At 36.3% G+C, this 18,228-nt stretch overlaps 1 protein-coding gene across 10 annotated transcripts in view; it reads right to left on the minus strand.

The window, feature by feature from the left end:
• Positions 1 to 8,625: 8,625 nt before the first annotated feature.
• The window catches only part of msi2b (musashi RNA-binding protein 2b), a 632,499-nt gene continuing 622,896 nt past the window's right edge, over positions 8,626 to 18,228 (minus strand). For 5 of the 10 annotated variants that reach the window (XM_051931155.1, XM_051931152.1, XM_051931153.1 and 2 more), the window contains 3 exons: positions 18,020 to 18,228; positions 15,789 to 15,866; positions 8,626 to 14,159 (listed from right to left, as the gene is read on the minus strand). In XM_051931155.1, coding sequence (XP_051787115.1) covers positions 15,825 to 15,866; positions 18,020 to 18,228 — 251 coding nt within the window. In that variant the 3' untranslated portion in view covers positions 8,626 to 14,159; positions 15,789 to 15,824. The remainder of the gene's footprint in view (positions 14,160 to 15,788; positions 15,867 to 18,019) is intronic. The other 5 variants (XM_051931154.1, XM_051931151.1, XM_051931149.1 and 2 more) reach the window with 3 other exon arrangements.

Consider the following 18,228-nt stretch of genomic DNA (forward strand, 5'->3'; position numbering starts at 1 on the left):
TCATCAAGTACCCCAGCGGAATACCAAGATGAGAAACAGAATGGCAGAGAATTAGTCAATGTGATTTTGTTTGTTTTTTTTGCAGTGCATATCAATTACAAATTGAGATGCAATATGAACAAATAATCAGCAGCTCTAATCAGGGTATATTGTACTAAAGTAGTACATTTTCAGCCTGGATTTAAAAGGGGCATCTTTTAGGGAGATTATTCAACAGCCATGGGGCCCAGTATCTAAAGGCTCAACCTCCCACTATTATTTTATTAATCGTTTTGAATCATATAGGCCAGCATCTTAACTGTGTACGCTGGTTTAGAACTAATAATAAGTTCAGGTAAGTAAGCAGGGTCTTGATCATTTAAGGCTTTATACTGTATGTTAGAAGGTGTTTTTTTAAATCAGCCCTGAGCCTAACTGGAAGCCATTGTAAAGACTTAAGAACAGGAGCTATGTGTTTGTATTTTCTAGTGGTTGTGATGATTTTGCAGCAGCATTTTGAATTAACTGGAAGCTGCATAAAGAGCGGTTTGAACAACCAGTGAAAAACATATTGCAGTAGTCAGTTTTACTAGACATAAATGAATGTATTTCTCACTATCCTCAGTATTCCGAATCAGTCTAATTTTCCAATATTTTTAAGCTTGAAAAAAGCAGGTTTTAGAGAGACATGTTTTGTAATGTGTGTTTAAAAAGACAGGCTAGTGTCAGAGACAATTCCTAAGCTGTGCACTGATTCAGTAAAAATAATACTTGGACCAACTGAGTTAAAAAGAGATAGAATATTGTAGTGGTCTGCATTGTTGCTCCAATAAATAACATTTACGTTTCTTTTTGTATTCAAAGATAATTAATTTTCATCCATCTACTCTTTTAACTCAGTGGCACAATTAATGAAGGAAACTGTCAGAGAAATGTCATTTAGTTGAAAAGAAAGATGTAGCTGAGTATTACCCACATATAAATGAAATTGAATATGCTTTTATATGTTAGCTCCCAGTGGATGCATGTAAAGTAAAAATAGTAAAGGTTTGAGTAGTGTGCCCTATGGCACACCATATTTAACTTCTAAGCATACTGATGGAGTACTGTAAGCACATTTCTGTACATACTGAAAAGGATTTGCTAAACATGAGCTAAATCACACAAGCATGGAGAGCCCAAATTATTTTAACAGCCTACTTTCTGTAACAGAGTACAGTGGGTCAGGGGTGTCAATAGTTGTGATTAGGTCTAACAAAAAAATTCTTTTGAATTTCCTTCATCAGAAGAAAAACTCAAATTGGTGCTGTTTCTATATTGTGACCAGGTCTGACAACGGACACGTTTGGTGCATTAAGAACTTTGCCAGTTGATAGTATCAATAACACCTTTCTGTTATCCTAGAATTACTACATTGGCATGTGCAAGGAGAGACAGGGTGTGACATGGCAATGTTTACTTTGCGAGATGACACTGAAATCTGGGGTCTTATACTGTTCATTTTATCAATAAACAAGTTCAATAACCAGCACTGCTAATGCTTTTAAGTATTTTATATGGCAGTTGTACACAAATATTATTTCAGTTGTTATCTACTTATCTGGAGTAGTAGTCAAAACAGGAAATAAAGAGAGCTTTTTTATACTTGGTAATGCTGTCTGTCCATGCAGGTTGGAAAAGACCTGAAACTTTGTCACCAGGAATCAATGCTCACGTTTTCAGCATTCTACTCTCATTAGGCCAGGGCAAATTTCTGTGTGCTTTAAGGGGAGCTACTGTATCATAATAATCCCATGTCAGCTGATCTAGATTATTTTACATAATTAAGTTGGAGTTACTCAAAACATCTATAAAATTATGATGCTGAGTTACAATCTAAATGTTGTGCCATCCTTCTTTTAACCTGTGCTTGTATTGGCAAGTGCAAGAAGAAGTCAAACATAATTAAGTAGTGATTAGAGCTGACTTCATTTAGTAGATGAATACAGTACTTATATTTTGAATCCATAAGTAATAGATCTAGGGTGTGACTATAACAATGAGTCGGGTCATTACCAATCTGGCAAAACCTTACTGAGTTTAACTGCTAACTGAAACATTTGCTAATTACATTAGTTTTCACATCAATTTGAATATTAAGATCTCATCAACACTACATGATCATAATTCATAGCTAATTCAGATAAGAGGCTCCCAAATTCAGTCATGAACAATGAGTGTGGCCCTGGTGATCTGTAAATTAGTACTACAATTCTGCTGGAATCTGCTTTAATATCTAAAAAGACTGAATTAGCATAAACCACCCTAATTTGGGATGTTCATAAGAAATGTGATTTACATTATGAGGTAGAACTTTATAATAAACAAGAATTGTTGCATCCAATTTTTGAAATAATAAAATGTGTACTTCAACTTAAACGTTTAAAGTCTAAATATTCTTGACTGTTATAGATGTTTGTCATTTTACACCCTCTGATAGAGGCCCATAGAGGGATAGATCCACATTAAAGGATCAAAAACAACATATTCATAATCACTGACCAATCAATAGTTTAATACATAACATGTTTATGTTTGAAATTTATCATTTGTAAATTCTGGGAGTGGCTCTTCGAGGGCTAGGACCATCAGTAAAGAATCAAATGTCCACCTTAATAAAAGCAAAAGTGTCTGTGTGTCCATCTGGTTGCTATGTCTTTGTCATTCCAACAGATGGCGTATCACAAACAGGTGCATTGCATGGTGCAATGCAAACATTAATAGTTTGATTACTTAGATTTCAACCCATCTGAAACAGGTAGCACAGCTAATCAAAAATATTGCCATATTCATAATCCGCAACCTCAAATTAGCATAAAATGACATTCCACATGCCTGTATTACCAATCCCCATTTCTTGGAAGTTTTGTGAAAGGGAACACCATTAGGGTGTGATCCCCTTGAGTCAGCTGATGTGGCCTGCACACCTTCTAGTCATTCAGATAATTTCTGCTGAAGCCGCCTATTGGTTTACTCTATCATAAGGGTGTAATTGCCTGCACAAAGTATGGTCCGGAAATGGCCTAAAAATGAAGGTGTGTTGGGTCTAGAGGGCCGAAATACTTGATGTGATGTCATATGTGGGGGTTTCCTTGTATTAAAGTGATTTTAAAGCCTTTAAAAGTAATTCTTATGAACACAATAACAATGTCTCAACAGATATAAATTCTCCTAAATTACAATGCAATGATATAGTAACTTCAGTTGCTCCATTTATGAAATGTTTAAAGACTGACAGCACCCAATTTATGTAAAAGAGATTGGTAGGATTCAAAGGAAGAATAACTGGAGGCCACAGAAATGACTAAAAATGACAACAACATTGTGTTAATGTTGTTGACTAAAACAAGGCCTCTTAGGGTTTACCCTCCTACTAACTACTCTTTGACAAATCACAAGTGAATTTGTGAAAGAAACCCAGGAGACATTCTTGGAATTCCTAATGTGTGTGAATGCAATTTTGTCATTTTTACTGATTGAAATTCACTTTGAAAATAAAATTTAACAAACAAATGAAATCCAGCACAATAAACATTATCACACAGAGGATGCAGAGTATCAAAGGTTTGTACAAATTTACAATGATCCACAACAAAGCTTGACGTTTAATAGTAAAAAAAGAAAAAAACATGTTTTGGCCACAATGTGACTTTCTACATATTTGAAAGTTGAGTGGAGTTTAAGGCTGTGATTACCAAAATACTGCAAATGCAATGTGAACTTGTCAACCTGTTGCTGTTATAGCAATTAAAAATGTAACCTTTAAAAGCCTGAATGTTTGGAATGTACTCAGAACCTAATCAGTTCTTAAGACTAATAAGTGCAAGTTGTCCACAAAGTTTCTTAATAACCGGTCAATTCGGGCTCTAGTATCAGTGCCCACAACTTTTTACCACAAGGAGACATCTTTTTAAAAATGTTCAGAACATGCTGTGGAGATATGAACATTTTCTCTTTTTTCATTAAAACAATACTTCCTCCTTATATGAAAAATTAGAAAAGTAAAAAGTTATTTGAAAATCATAAATTAGAGAAAAAAATATGTGTGCCAATGCCATAGCTAATGTTAATTTGCTTAGATTGCTCATGGATGAAACAGCTGTAATGTACTGTACATGAGTACAGGCGGCCAGAGACTGTTGCACTGTACGCAGCCATTAAAGGGACATTGATCTGCATTCACTAAATGTTGAGATTAAAAATAACTGCACTTAAAAGGCACCCTGGTTGGTGCCTACAAATGTCTGAAATCAATGTATTTGTTTACATAAAACTTATGTTTAAGGAGGATGGCCAGTGTTAGCTTCTTTTTGTTGGCCAATCAAAACATTGCAACAAAAAAAGGCTGGAATTAGTCTAGGAAAGGAAAAAAAAGAACCACTGATTGTATCATCACAGTTATTCATATGGACTATGGTATGTACTGTGGATTCAGAAAGTATTCAGACCTCTTCACTTAAGTTTGTAGATTTTATTTTAAATAAATATGTTTGTTATTTTTGCCCATCAACCTATACTCAATAACCCACAATGACAAAGTGAAAACATGTTTTCAGAAAGGTTTTTAATAAAAACAAATTATGAAAAATCAAATACTGCAATCTTTTATTCATATAGATATTCAAACCCTTTGCTGTGCACTGCAAATTGTGGTTGAGATGTGCCTAGAACTTGATTGGGGTCCACCTGTGGCAAATTGAAATGATTGGACATCGTTTAGAAAGGCACACACCTGTGTATAGATGATCCCACAATTCACACTGCGTGTTAGGACAAAATCCAAGTCATGTAGTCCAAGAAAATCTCTGTAGACCTGCACAATGAAACTGTGGTGAGACATAGATCAGGGTAATGGTGTAAAAGCATTTGTAAAGCTTCATGTGTTTGTAGGAACTCAGTGGCCTCAATAATTGTGAAATGGAAGAAGTTTAGAACCACCAGGACTTTTCCTAGAGTTGGTTATCCAGCCAAACTGAGTAACCAGGCCTGAAGGGCTTGGGTCAGGGAGGTGACCAAGAACCCAATGGTTACTCTAATAGAGCTTTAGAAGTACTCTGTCTTGGGTGAACCTGTCAAGAGGATGACAATCTCAGCAACACTCCATCAATTTAGGCACTTATGGTAAGAGTGGCTAGATGGAAACAACTCTTCAGTAACTCTGAGAACATGAGGAGAAAATTCTTGGGTCTGGTGACTCGAAAATGATTTATTTGGGCAGAACTTCAAGGACCATGTCTGGGGAAGATCAGTACTACTCATCACCTGCCTAATTCCATCCCTCCATTGAAGCATGGTGGAGGCAGCATCATGCTATGGGAGTGCTTCTCAGTGGCAGTGGCAGGGAGACAGGTCAGTATTTAGGCAAGGATAAATGTGGCCAAATATAAAGGGGCCCTTGAAGACCACCTTCTCCAGGGTGCACTGGTGACAGTTCACCTACCACCATGACAATAACCTGAAGCACATAGCCAAGATAACACTTGATTGGCTTGGGGACAAGTCAGTGTCCTTCAGTGACCCAGCCAAAGCCCAGACTTAAACCTCACAGGACATCAGTGGAGAGACCTGAAGATGGCAATTCACTGACACTACCCATCCAATCTAATGAAGGTTGAGTGGTTCTGCCAGGAGGAATGGGATAAACTACTGAAGTCCAGCTTACCGTAGAAGACTCGAAGCAGCATCTGCTGCCAAAGGGGCTTCTACAATGAAATGATTTGAGAGTCTGAATACTTATATGAATGAGAAATTTAAATTTTTAATAAATTTGCAAACCTTTCTGAAACCATGTCTTGACTTTGACATTATGAGTTATTGAGTGCAGACCGATAGGCAAAAGTGGCAAATTTATTAATGTAAAATTCAATCTACAGCACAATAAAGTGTGTAGAATGTGAAGGGGTCTGAATACTTTGTGGAGCCACTGTACCTCTAAAGCAAATGTTTTTTTTTTTTAAATTTAATTTATTAATTTTATTGTAATCATTCCATACAAATGGATCAATTTATAACAAAAAGAAAAAAAAATTGAAGACAAATCAAACCCCACCCCTGAGAAGGAGAGCTTAGCCAAAGGAGAATTGCGTAGGGCTTTTTAATAAGGCAACAATAAACAAAAGAAAGGAAGAAATATATATAGGTAAATAAAAAAAGGAGAAGGAAAATAAATGCGGTAATAGTTATTTCTCTTATTCTAAAATAATATTGATTAGGTCCTGCCAGGTTTTGAAAAAATTCTGTACAGATCCTCTAACTGAGAATTTGATTTTTTCCAATTTCAAATAATATAAAACATCGGTTTCCCACTGACTTATTAGAGGAGAGTTAGGATTCTTCCAGTTTAACAAAATAAGTCTGCGTGCCAAAAGTGTAGTGAATGCAATCACCGTTTGCTTGTCCTTCTCCACTTCAAGTCCATCTGGAAGAACACCAAACACAGCTGTTAATGTGTTAGGAGGGATTGTGATACTAAGGCTGTCTGAAAGGCACTTAAAGATTTTGGTCCAAAATGATGTTAATTTGGTGCAGGCCCAAAACATGTGACCCAGTGAGGCAGGAGCTTGGTTGCAGTGTTCGCAGGTTGGATCTTGCCCTGGAAACATTTTGGACAGTTTTAAGCGAGACAGATGAGCTCGATATATAATTTTTAGTTGAATAATTCTATGCTTTGCGCACATGGAGCTCGAGTGAATTCTCTGCTTTGCTACCTTCCACTCCTCTTCTGATATATTCATTAAGAGATCTTCTTCCCAATGTCCTCTTGGGTCTTTGAAAGGTAGGGACTCTAATAAGATTTTATATAATGCGGAAATAGTGTTTAATTCCTCAAAATTGAGCAGTATTTTTTCCAGCATGGTGGAGGGTATGAGGTGAGGAAAATCGGGCAGTTTCTGTTTAACAAAATTTCTAATTTGAAGATAGTGAAAGAAATGTGTAGCTGGGAGGTTGAATTTGGAATGTAATTGTTCAAAAGATGCAAATATGTTGTCTATATAAAGATCTCTGAGCATTTTAATCCCAACACTTTTCCAGGTATTAAAAACTGGATATGTTTGCTGGGGTTGAAAGAGGTGGTTCTCTTGCAGAGGTGCCACGGTAAAGCGAATGATCTTAATAAACTATGTATGATAAACTGATTTAAAGCAACCAACACTGAGCACCAGCAGACTATTGAAAAGTGATCAGAAATGTTTCCAAATTTTAAACCATAAAAGACTATTCAATAGTAAATTAGTACTGATCACCATACTGTATATAAGGAATCAAACGTGCTTTATATATATCATACCCAAGCATGACAGAAAAGCTTATTTTCCAGTACTAATATATATATAGCAGTATTTAATTGGTACAACTATTTGATAAAATCAAAAGTAAAAGAAGATCAAGGTAACAATGTGAAAAAAATAATTTAAAAATACTAAGTCATATGCTATAAGTTATGGGCTGGGTGAACAGCTTCCAAACATGCACAGTTGTGCTCACTGGGTTCATGTTTAAACCATAAAAGTGAAAAGCCATGGGGACCACCAAGTGTGTCACCTAGTCTCCGAAAAGAAGTCAAAATTCTAGCACCTTTCACGTATAGCCAGACACCTCAGCTGTGAGACTAATGGATTATTGTGATGAGCACAGAGCACCTTGAAATTCTTACTTGAATGTGGTAATCGAAATGCAAAAAACTGCCAGTGTCCATCACTGTGATTAGTGAATATTACTACAATTGTCAAATCTCAATGCATTTGTCATGACCCATAACAGATAGATACAATATTATTTAGGATTAAATTACAGATGCCAAGTCTATACATAAATTTATATTTAATAATACAAGTGGCCAGAAGAATCTGATTGGCACCCTGCAACTTGGAAAACTACAGTTGGTGTGAGGGTTGCAAAATAAACAATAAAAAAAGAGGCCACAAATGTAATGGAGCTATCAAATTCTTTCGTGAGGCGAAAAACTGCGGCACTCCTCACGTTCTACAGTATGGAATCATTATTTTAACTTACTCTCATTTTTCTGACAAGGAATGTTTAGTTTTCTTCTGTCTTTTTAAATTGTTTCAATTTGGGAAAACCTCTGCAAGGTCAACCCTGCAACATACCTGTGGCAAGCCAAACTGATAGTCAGCCGAGAAAGAGGTCTTCTGATACTCGTATGGCAGGGTTCTTCTCGCAGAATGTTTGTCATTTAGCAATCCTTGCTTAGGATTTTGATCAGATCAACATCATTTTAATAAGTTTTTTTAGTTACATTTCTATAGAAAGCAAACAGTAATGTTAAATATTCACTTAAACATAAACTGTGGTATATTGTGCTTAGTTGTTTGTTAGTGATTACTAGCTTCTGGTTAAACCCACCCATTATTGGACATCACTTCATTTATTACATTTTTGCTGGCAGTATCAGGAACAAGGCTGGAAAAAATTCTCAATGGGATGTCAGTCCACTGAAGTCCATTACTAAAAAACAAAGACTTACAAAAAGACAAGGCCTGAAAATCAACTTGTTTTCATTTTCCAGACACTTAATGTAATACCAGCATACTAATCACTCTTGGCATGAATCTTTAAAAACAAAAATATGACAAAAAAAGCAGAAAATAAAACAGTTCAAAACAGTTTATTTTATTTATTTTTTCCAGACAAACACATTGATTTCTGGACCACAGTAGAGGATGGAAACCTTTCACAACATTTTTTAATTATTTTTTGAAAATACAAATATAAAATTATACTTTCCACGTTTGTGATGTGAGAGACCCCCATCCACATAAGTTTATTTTACAACAGGGCTCAAGAAAGCCCTACACAAAGACCTGAAGGATGCTATCAGTCAGTCCTCAAGTTGAAAGTCTGTTAACATTAAAAGTGGGCGAGTGCTAGGCCTCCATATTAATGGCTCCTTCTACAAATGCCTGAGAGCTAGGCTTTAGTAGTTGCCCTTAACAGGCTTGTGACTGCTAGGCCAATGCAAGAACCAGTTCCCCCTAACAGTTGTGTGACTGCTTGGTCTTTGCATTAACTGCTGGCCTTCAATGCACAACTTTTCCTCACCGGCACCCGGAGTACAATTTCTCGAACGAGAGGCTTGTGAGACCTAAGCTACGCCTCTGTGTGAACGTGTTAATGCCAGGGCTCTGCACTAACAGTCCACAGTAACAGGTATGTGAGTGTTAACATAGTAATGTAGTAACAGAAACCTGCCACAGTACTGCCAGGGCTAAGCATTCAAACTAATGGCTCGAGCTAAGTGATGTTAGCGCCAACCCTCTGCGTTACTGAGCCAAACTAAAAATGTTACAATGTCGATATTAATGTCTACGACTGAAGGAATTGAAAGGTATAGTAGACCTGTGCATTGACAGCTCTCTTTGCACAAAGAGTGGATGCTTGGCCTTTGCAGCAACCACTGCCATTAAATGGATTGGGAGTCTTACAGTAGTGGATCTTTACAGCAACAGAACTGAGTCACATTGTCACTCGTGAATATGAATGCTAGGCCCTTGCAGAAAAGGCTTCTGCTAACTAGGCTGTGGACATGAAGACTTTTGCAGTAACGGCTCCTACACTGGGACATAAAGGCTACAGCTCTGTGTTGACAGCTCCCAGGGTTGTGCATGACAGGCCTCTGTGTTAACAGCTCCCTCTAACAGGTTGTTTATCCTAGGCATTTGCGGTGAGAGCTCCCACTATGAGAAGCTCAAAGGAAATTCGGCTGGTAACAGTCAGTTTAAATTTTAATTTGTACTCTTCAATCAGATTACATCATTATACACCTCTCATGTGTTTATGTAATAAAAACGGCAAGCTATAAACAACATCCTTGCAGATTGAATCAAGTTTAGGAGAAAATGCATGGTGTGTGAAGATGCTGAAACCCAGAAACCATGATTTAAGCCATCTGGTTTAAAAAAAAAGAAAAAAAAGAAAAAGTTTTTTGGATAATTTACCATGTCTTTGTCAGCATCCCACAGCTTTTAGTGTTGAGCTATGCAAGAAGACATATATATTTAGATATATCTGTGTACTGTTTAAAAACTAAAAAGCATATTATACTAAAAACAAAGTTCCTACTGTCAGTATTTACCAGCGGTAAATGCTAAGTGCTCAGTATTCCCAGTGAGAGTAGTTGTCAAGATGTTTTGGCTGCATGAATAGTTACATTTCAAGTATTGTCAAGCGAACTGTGTTGCGAGTTTGGGTACCAGTCTGTACATACGTACACACTCAGAACTGGATGTTGAGACATGTGGTTTACGCTCTGATTTTTCACTCCTTTGCCACTGCTTGATAGCTTGATCTCTGCCTAGCACTTGCCATGTGATTCAAGTTTCAATGGATACCATAAGTCCACTCTACAATAAAAACAGAACACCTTTCAGGTCAGTATATTATCAACAATTATCCAATGAAATAACTAGTCTAGCAAGATGTATAACATTCATCAGCTGTAAACTGCTGTACAATGAAAAATAAAAATTACAGCAAAAGAGCCATGCTACCTTAAAGTCCAAGCTACAGTTATAAATCAATAAAAGTTATGACCTATTTAAAGATGCACCAGTCTTTATTTTAATCAAAAATAAAGTGAGTTTGCAGCACCTAATACAGATCATTGGCAATTTGAGGAATTTCAGCAGAATTTATAATAATGTGCACCAGACCTGTAGCCCCTGTTCCAAACTAGCTTAGCAAAGTGACAAATTTACAGTATAAAAGTAGAATTTGTCTCTTGTCCTGTCCAGCACCAGGCTAGACACTGATAAAATGACCAAAGAACTGGACACATTAACTAAGAGGTCTGATCAGCAGCATAATCCAAATAACTGGTAAACTGGGGCACCTTATCAGGGACAGTCTGAGCCAAAGGATTCAGTCAAACAGACTGCATTAAAACAGAGACATTAGCACTACAGGTGTGGCCAGCCCATAAGTTAAGAACAGTTGTGCTTTGGCCACTCTGGCCAAAAATATCTAAAATGAATTGTGTCCTCAAAAGGAGATGATCCTTGTTAGAGAGTCTGCAAAGCACCCCTGTCCCTTATATTGCACGTCCCAGAGTCAGAGGAGTGAAAAGATTAGAGACAGAAGTTTGATTAAAATGAAGATTCCAGAGCCATCAAGTACAAAAATAAGAATGATTTTACATGAGTGGGAACTAAATTACTCCTTAATCTAGGCAGACATATTTAAAAAAACATATCAGTATCCAAAAATAGTTGTGCCGTGGGGATTTCTTATTTAAGTGTATAAACATCAAAACATTACACATTTTTATCAACTTTGTTAGAACTTTCTAAAAAAATATGATTTTTCACGTAATAAAATCATTTTTTTCATAATTATAGCTTGCGTCCCTCTTAAAAAATAATTAAAAATAAAACAGTTTTGCATATCTAGCATTAGCATTTAAGGTAGTATGGCATACCCCCTTTATAAACATTCAAGGGCGGGGACCCAATTAATGCCTTTTTTTTTTTTAATTCGGTCTTACAGCATTTTTTTGTATTTCTTCTTGAGAGCTTTGGTTAGTTGAAACCATGCGAGACCAGAAAAAAAAGAAGAAGAAAGAAAAAAGACAATTGCCATTAAAAGTACTGATAGCAATTATTAATGATACTTCAATAATTATTAAGAGAAAGTTCTATCCTTACTGGTCCTAAATCTGCTACATACTACATCTGTCTCTTAATCGTACTTACATAACACCTACTACTATTTGCTAAAAGACAGAGAGTGAAAGAGACAGACAGAGAGAGAAGGAGAAGGAGAAAGAGAGAGAAACGACAGACAAAATAGAAAGAGCTGGGGAGGGAGGACAGGAAGTCATGGAGGGTATGATGAGGTCAGGGCAGAAAGACCACTACATTATCATCAAGACTGCACAGTATTACAAGAGGTCTTGTTTTCCCTCTTAAACACACTACTGAAATACATTAATGATTAACAAAAGATTATTGAGGCGACAGGGAATGGAAAGAGAGAAATTGATGCAGGTACAGTACATTATTATTATAATCGTCAACAACCACAAAAATATTAATAAAAATCCCCTGATTCAGAAAAAGTGAAATTGCTCAAGGGAACAGTTTTTTTTAATAGTTAACATTATTAGTTAATTATTACTTGATCAAGTCTTCATACTTTATTTTTAAAAAGCATCCAGCATTTTGCCCTACTCTGTTGTTCCAAATAAAAAAAAACAAAAAAAGAAAACCATAATAAAAACACCCCATCAATTACATCAGTCTCTTCTCGTCTTTCCAGAGCTGTACATTATTTTTAAACCCTATGATTTAAATGACCATTTGTGTAACCACAAGTTAATTTCATTCTATAAAAAAGTAAATAAAGCAGCTAGGAGTGCAGCAGATCTGTTAACAACATCGCATTCAGTGTCTCGTAGGTTGTACCTAAAATACCAACATTTAGAAACATTTTAAAAATATTAAAACTTGGCATATTGTATTCAAACAATTTCCAGATGTCTTTAGTATCATATCTTAATGCCACCTTCTGAAATGTACATCTGTTTGCTTCTGCAGCTGTGTTTACTTATTTATATATTTATATATATATGTATATTTATATATAAAAAATTAAATGAAATTAAAAATATCCTTCATATTTTACCCCCCAGTGAAGACCATTTTAAACAGCCAACTTTAAACAATGTGCAAATAAGAAACCAGTTCTTCCCTACCAGGTCACAGTGCAATGATGTTTGTTTGTTTTTTTTATTTTTTTTTTTATTTTATTTATTCCTTACTCTTGACTCCGTACATCTACAATAAATTATTCTTTCATTGTTTCTATGGTGAACTCACAGCACTGAGGTATTTGTATAAAAATGTTCGCATTCCTTACTCGCTCAGAAGAGGACTCTTTATGGTTAGAGTTAAACAGGGTTTACGTATTGCCTTAACTATGCTGAAAACAGGTTTTGTGTCTCTCGGTGTATGACTACATTACAAAGCAACCAACTGGGAAAACAATCAACATGTAAAAGCTTTTGTGGATGCATGGAACATCAGGATGCTCCAAAAGAAAGCTAAGAAGCAAAATGTTAAAAATAAACCCAAGTTATATTACTCTGTGGTTGTAGCTTGCAGTTTACAGACAAGAAAATGGGATTTTGTTTAAGGAAACATCAGCTGTGGAGTACTGGTAAGCCGATGAGGCGAGAGATATGCTGGTATGACGCTAGTACAGTTGTGTGGCCTAAAGTATTTACAGAGCAAACAAACAAACAGTGATTCTCCTGTTGAGTTCTTTAGCAGTCAGTTGAAGGCCTCTGCGTCAGGAGTGTAGCTCCAGCTCCACTCATGCTCAGCAGCCTTCAATGTACCACCGTCACAAAAATATGTAGTATCTCTCTTTGTAGTTTATATGCAGTAACAGGAATATTTACAATATTTTAAAACTTAATTCACAATTTTCAAAAGAAAAAGCATTTATAATATCACCTCTTATTCAACAACAAAAACAACACTTATAGAAAAAAGGACCATGAAAATATTGTAGTCCTCTCCTTATTGCCCAAAATAGATACTGTAAATATGGTTAACAACGAGACATCACAAAAAACAGCCACTAAGGTTAGTGAGTTGGCTACCTTCTCACCATTTTCACTTGAAATGCCCAGCTGCTCTGTCTCTTTATCAGTGTGTGTTTGTGCAGTGAATTACTGGTACCAAAGTTCAAATAAAAATGTAATCATTATAAATACATGAAGTCTAACAAAAAAGGAAAAGAAGCTTAAGTTTGACACATTGCCATAAAAGTATAATTAACATACACATAATGTAACATTAAAAGCTGAAGTAGGAGACAACAACTACTTCGGTAACCAAGGGAAAAAATTTCGATTCAAATGTTTCAAATGAAAAAAAAAAATAAATCAAGAGACAGAAGTTACTTAGTTAGAAAAAAAAAACAATAATGTTTTAAAAGCCAGGTTTATAACAATATAGTACAGTAGATTTCATGAGATGATTGTGACACCATTCCTGCAGCTTGCCACCTCTGCATCCATCTTCATGGTGATGCTGTAGTGCGTGAATGTTGATGACATCACCCGTGTACTGAACTAGTTAGAAGCTTCGGCCCATCTTGCCAGGACCTCCAGATATACTCTGTGGAGTCAAGCAGGAAAAATGATAACACTATTATTTGTAAAGCATCTTTATGTAGGACAATAAATTTGTCAATGCAACACAACAGGTCTCAAAGGAAGTCTTATATGTGCAGACAGGTGAACATTACAGCCAAACTGCTGCTGTTTCCTGTATGTCCACCCATGGTGAAGTGCATAAAGTGCATAAAGCCAAAACAGACAAAGAGTTTGCTGTAGTGGCTAAAGCACTAGACTTCAAACTGCAATTCTGTTCTCTGACTCTTTGGGATGGATGTCCTAAGCAAGTCACTTAACAAAGTAAAAAAACATAAATAACTGTAAGCCGCCTTGGGTAATTAAGTGTTAGCCAAATATGGAAAAATAAATAAAACAATCTACATATGTACTCTAGAGCAGACAATAGTGTTAAGAGTATTCAATACTTAAGCAGATAAATGATTAATTAAATAAATTCAAAAAAGACAAAAAGTCAAACACCCATAGTGAGTGACAGCAGCAAATCAAACATTTCAGGGCTGTAACCAATGTCATTACATGTACAGCAGATTTTGTACATTTACATTGAATTTTTGGTGTGTGAATAAATCTACAAAGTCTGATCCACATCCTAACCTCCAAGTAACACTGCTGGCCTAAAATAGATCATGGAATTATCACATGAAAGGGATACGGAAAAAAAATTAAGCTAACAATTAAGATGCTTTTAGAACTTTATTTCTACCAGTTCTGGTGTTATGAAACCAAGCTCCTTTTATATCATATGAAAGGTTACCTGATTGATTTTGCTCTGTTAACTGGCTTTTTTTATTTTCACTTTGCTCAAAATGTAATCTCTAGTAAAGTGACTTTCCTCACGGTAATCTATAAGGAGCTTTTGTGAGATCATAAAAATTGAGTTTTTGGAGCTTTCAACTACGGATATTCTCTGTTCAATCACTTGAAGTAAACAGGGAGAGTCTTACATGACAGTTATTGGGCACTGGTGTGTTAAAAGATTAAAAGATGTCACACTTTTACTCATAAGTGTTGTTTTGGTTTTCGTCTGGATAATGCGCATTGAGATTACTTTGTTAATCTAAAATGCATTTTTGAAATCACAATAGAAACCAGCAAAAACTATACTGTGTGAATTGCTGCATGACAACACTGGATGAATGGGTGGGGGCTTCCTAAAGTCCTGCAAATCACCAACTCCTTACAGAATGAGCATTAATTCAATTAAATTACCTTCATAAGAATCCTAGAGATAGCAAAAAAAACAAACCATCGAATATAAAGATAATAAAAGAATAAACAACATGACGAGGACACATTGTTAAACTGCACAAAATGTGAATTACAAAAGCATGGATGAACACATGCACGATTCAGACAAACAAAAAGTTGAATGTGTACAAAACAAATAAAGGGATTGAAATGATAAAATGCAAATCATAATTACAACACATGCCATGAAATAGAATAGAGTGCAAAGGCTTTGAAACAAGCAAAGACAGGAAGACAATGGGGATCAAAGCATCAACCAATTCTTCAAAGAATCGGTTGGGAAAAAAAAAAAAGTTTCACCATGAAAAAGAGAGAGAGGTAGAGAAAAGACTCTTAAGAGAATAGAAATTGCACATAATACCTCAAAGTGAGATGGCAACCAACCACATGTTAGGTTTCAATGGTATCCATTTGTAAAAGCTGTCGCAATCAACGGACCCTAAAATTGTACAGTTAGTACCTGTGTCAGTAAACATTTTAGGGAAACACAATCCATCATTAGTGAGCATATTTATAGGCTCCTCTGCCACCAGCATGAATGTGCATTTACAACATTAACTCCTCAACATACCTCTCGAATGTTCAGAAGGCAACCTCCCCCACCCTCCATAGATCCCTTCATTTAAACAGAGCACAATATGTTACCATGTCTGAGGAACCACCCTGCAATGTTTACCCACCCAAAGGTAAGGGGAGAGGCTGGAGGTTTGCTGTTTTAGTGGAAGTAATTCCATCCATCCATTTTCTGAAACTGTTTTTTCCATGATGGAAAGCCAAGGACTATCCCAGCAGCATTGAGCACAAGGCAGGAAATGTCCCTAGATGGGACCCCAGTGTAGTGTAGAACACATACACACACTTTCCCCAGAGCCAATTTAAAATTGCATAGCAAGCTGACGGCATGCCATCTGACTGTCGGAGCACACTGTGGTGTCCAGGGAAATCCCATTAAGAGTACTTTGAGTCAGGAATGCTATCAGATGTGTCACCATGCATGCACCCGGGTGGAATGTGCAGCAAAGGTAAATTTACTAAAATGTTACTGACCCAGCATAGCCAAATAAATTATGTTACCAGGAAAAGACTATCCAGTTGAGTCAAAAGATAGCTTCTTGCTACATTATAATCATCTACTAAGAAGATGGACATCTTCCTAAAATAAAAGTGGGATGGGAAATAAAACTAACCAATTAATCAGTTTGTTGGGGAGTCTTACAATTAAGAAATGTGCAACAAAGATTATTACTTACTCAGTTGCTAAACTGATAAATTCTCTCCATGTTTTGAGTGCACTTTTGAGGTGGAGGAGTGGAAATCAGTGGAAATTGTGGGAGATTTGGGACAGAGCTACCAATAACTCTCAAAAAAATCTTACTGTGCTTGCCTGACTTTTTATTTAAATTACAATATTCTTTACGTAAGAATGTGGCAGATTTATTCCTATTCTCTGTTACATTTTTCTTGCTGTGTGTTTGTGTACTTTGACCATTGGTGGTTCTATTCATATTTTCTGTAGTACTATATTGATTGAAATATGTTTTAATTTAACAAAAGTAAACATTTGTATCACAACAAATTACTAGGAACTGATAGGAGAACAACTTTAAGATGCAGACAAATTTATAGAGATTTTTTTCTTTACCTTTCTACAAGTTCTAATATATTGTTTTCAATAAGAAATTGACTGTTTTGTTTGTCAAATGTATCATGCCAGTATAAAGATCTCATTTGTATGTAATGTGTGGAATTCTTGCATTTATAATTAAACACTCTTTCCATCCATTTGCACATTTTATTGGTCTTAATCAGGGCCATGAGGATCTAGAGTCAAATATACCATTGCAGCAATTCTTAATTTTTAATGAATTGACCATAATAAGGTTGGTAGAATAGGGATGAAAGGGTAGTAGTTTCAAACCAAATTAAATAAGCAAATTTTAGTATTTTATCATTTATTTTGACAATCAAAGTGAACCTTTTCATACATTTCGTAATATCCAGTTCACTTTTGCCCAAAGGCCTACTTTTTTCTTTGTAAGTTATATCCTTCTCCAATAGCTTCAGTTTATTGGGTAGTAATTAGTATGCCAGCTTGGCCTAAATAGCTGATAGCCTCTCCACCTTCACCCTCCTGAACTTTGACCTACAAAGAGCAGCTGCTACAGCTACCATCTAGAGTGAGGACCTCCAGCCCCTTCCCTCCTGGCTTTCAACAAGTCCTAAACAGCACTATAATAAAAATAAATCATCAGGAGGCAGACAACAGTCAGAGTCACACAGCTCTGGGCACTGCACATTTACTACAGAATATTTACTTGGAAAATTCTGATTGAACTAGAGAATTAAAAAAAAAACAATTACTGTAAATATGTCACACAATAATCAATAACAAATTATACTTTTGCAGTCATCAACACTGTGCAGTTTTGAAAATATACATACACCTAATTAGCTGCTTGTAGAATACAAATTTTGAACCTGTTCAGGAAATTAAATGGTAGTTAATGTGCACTGCCCATTTATTTTATCTGCTTCACGCACAGACATACTACATAGAGAAACAAAGACCCCATAGGGCACAAGATCACTTACTGCGATGCCGTGCCCAAAGCCGGACCCAGGCTGGGGGCTAGCTGCACTTATGTAGTTTCCCACTCCGGAGTCCTGGCTGGCCGTGCCGTAGAGGTCTGCAACGGGCCCTGGGCTGTTAGCACCGGGGAATCCTCCAGGTCGAGTGGGGTTGGTGCCTGCCGGGGAAGCAGGGGCGCCAAAATTCGGTTGAGCAGTGTAGCTATTCAGGA

This window comes from Erpetoichthys calabaricus, chromosome 8 (genome assembly GCF_900747795.2).
Source record: "Erpetoichthys calabaricus chromosome 8, fErpCal1.3, whole genome shotgun sequence".
Taxonomy (NCBI): Eukaryota; Metazoa; Chordata; class Cladistia; order Polypteriformes; family Polypteridae; genus Erpetoichthys; species Erpetoichthys calabaricus.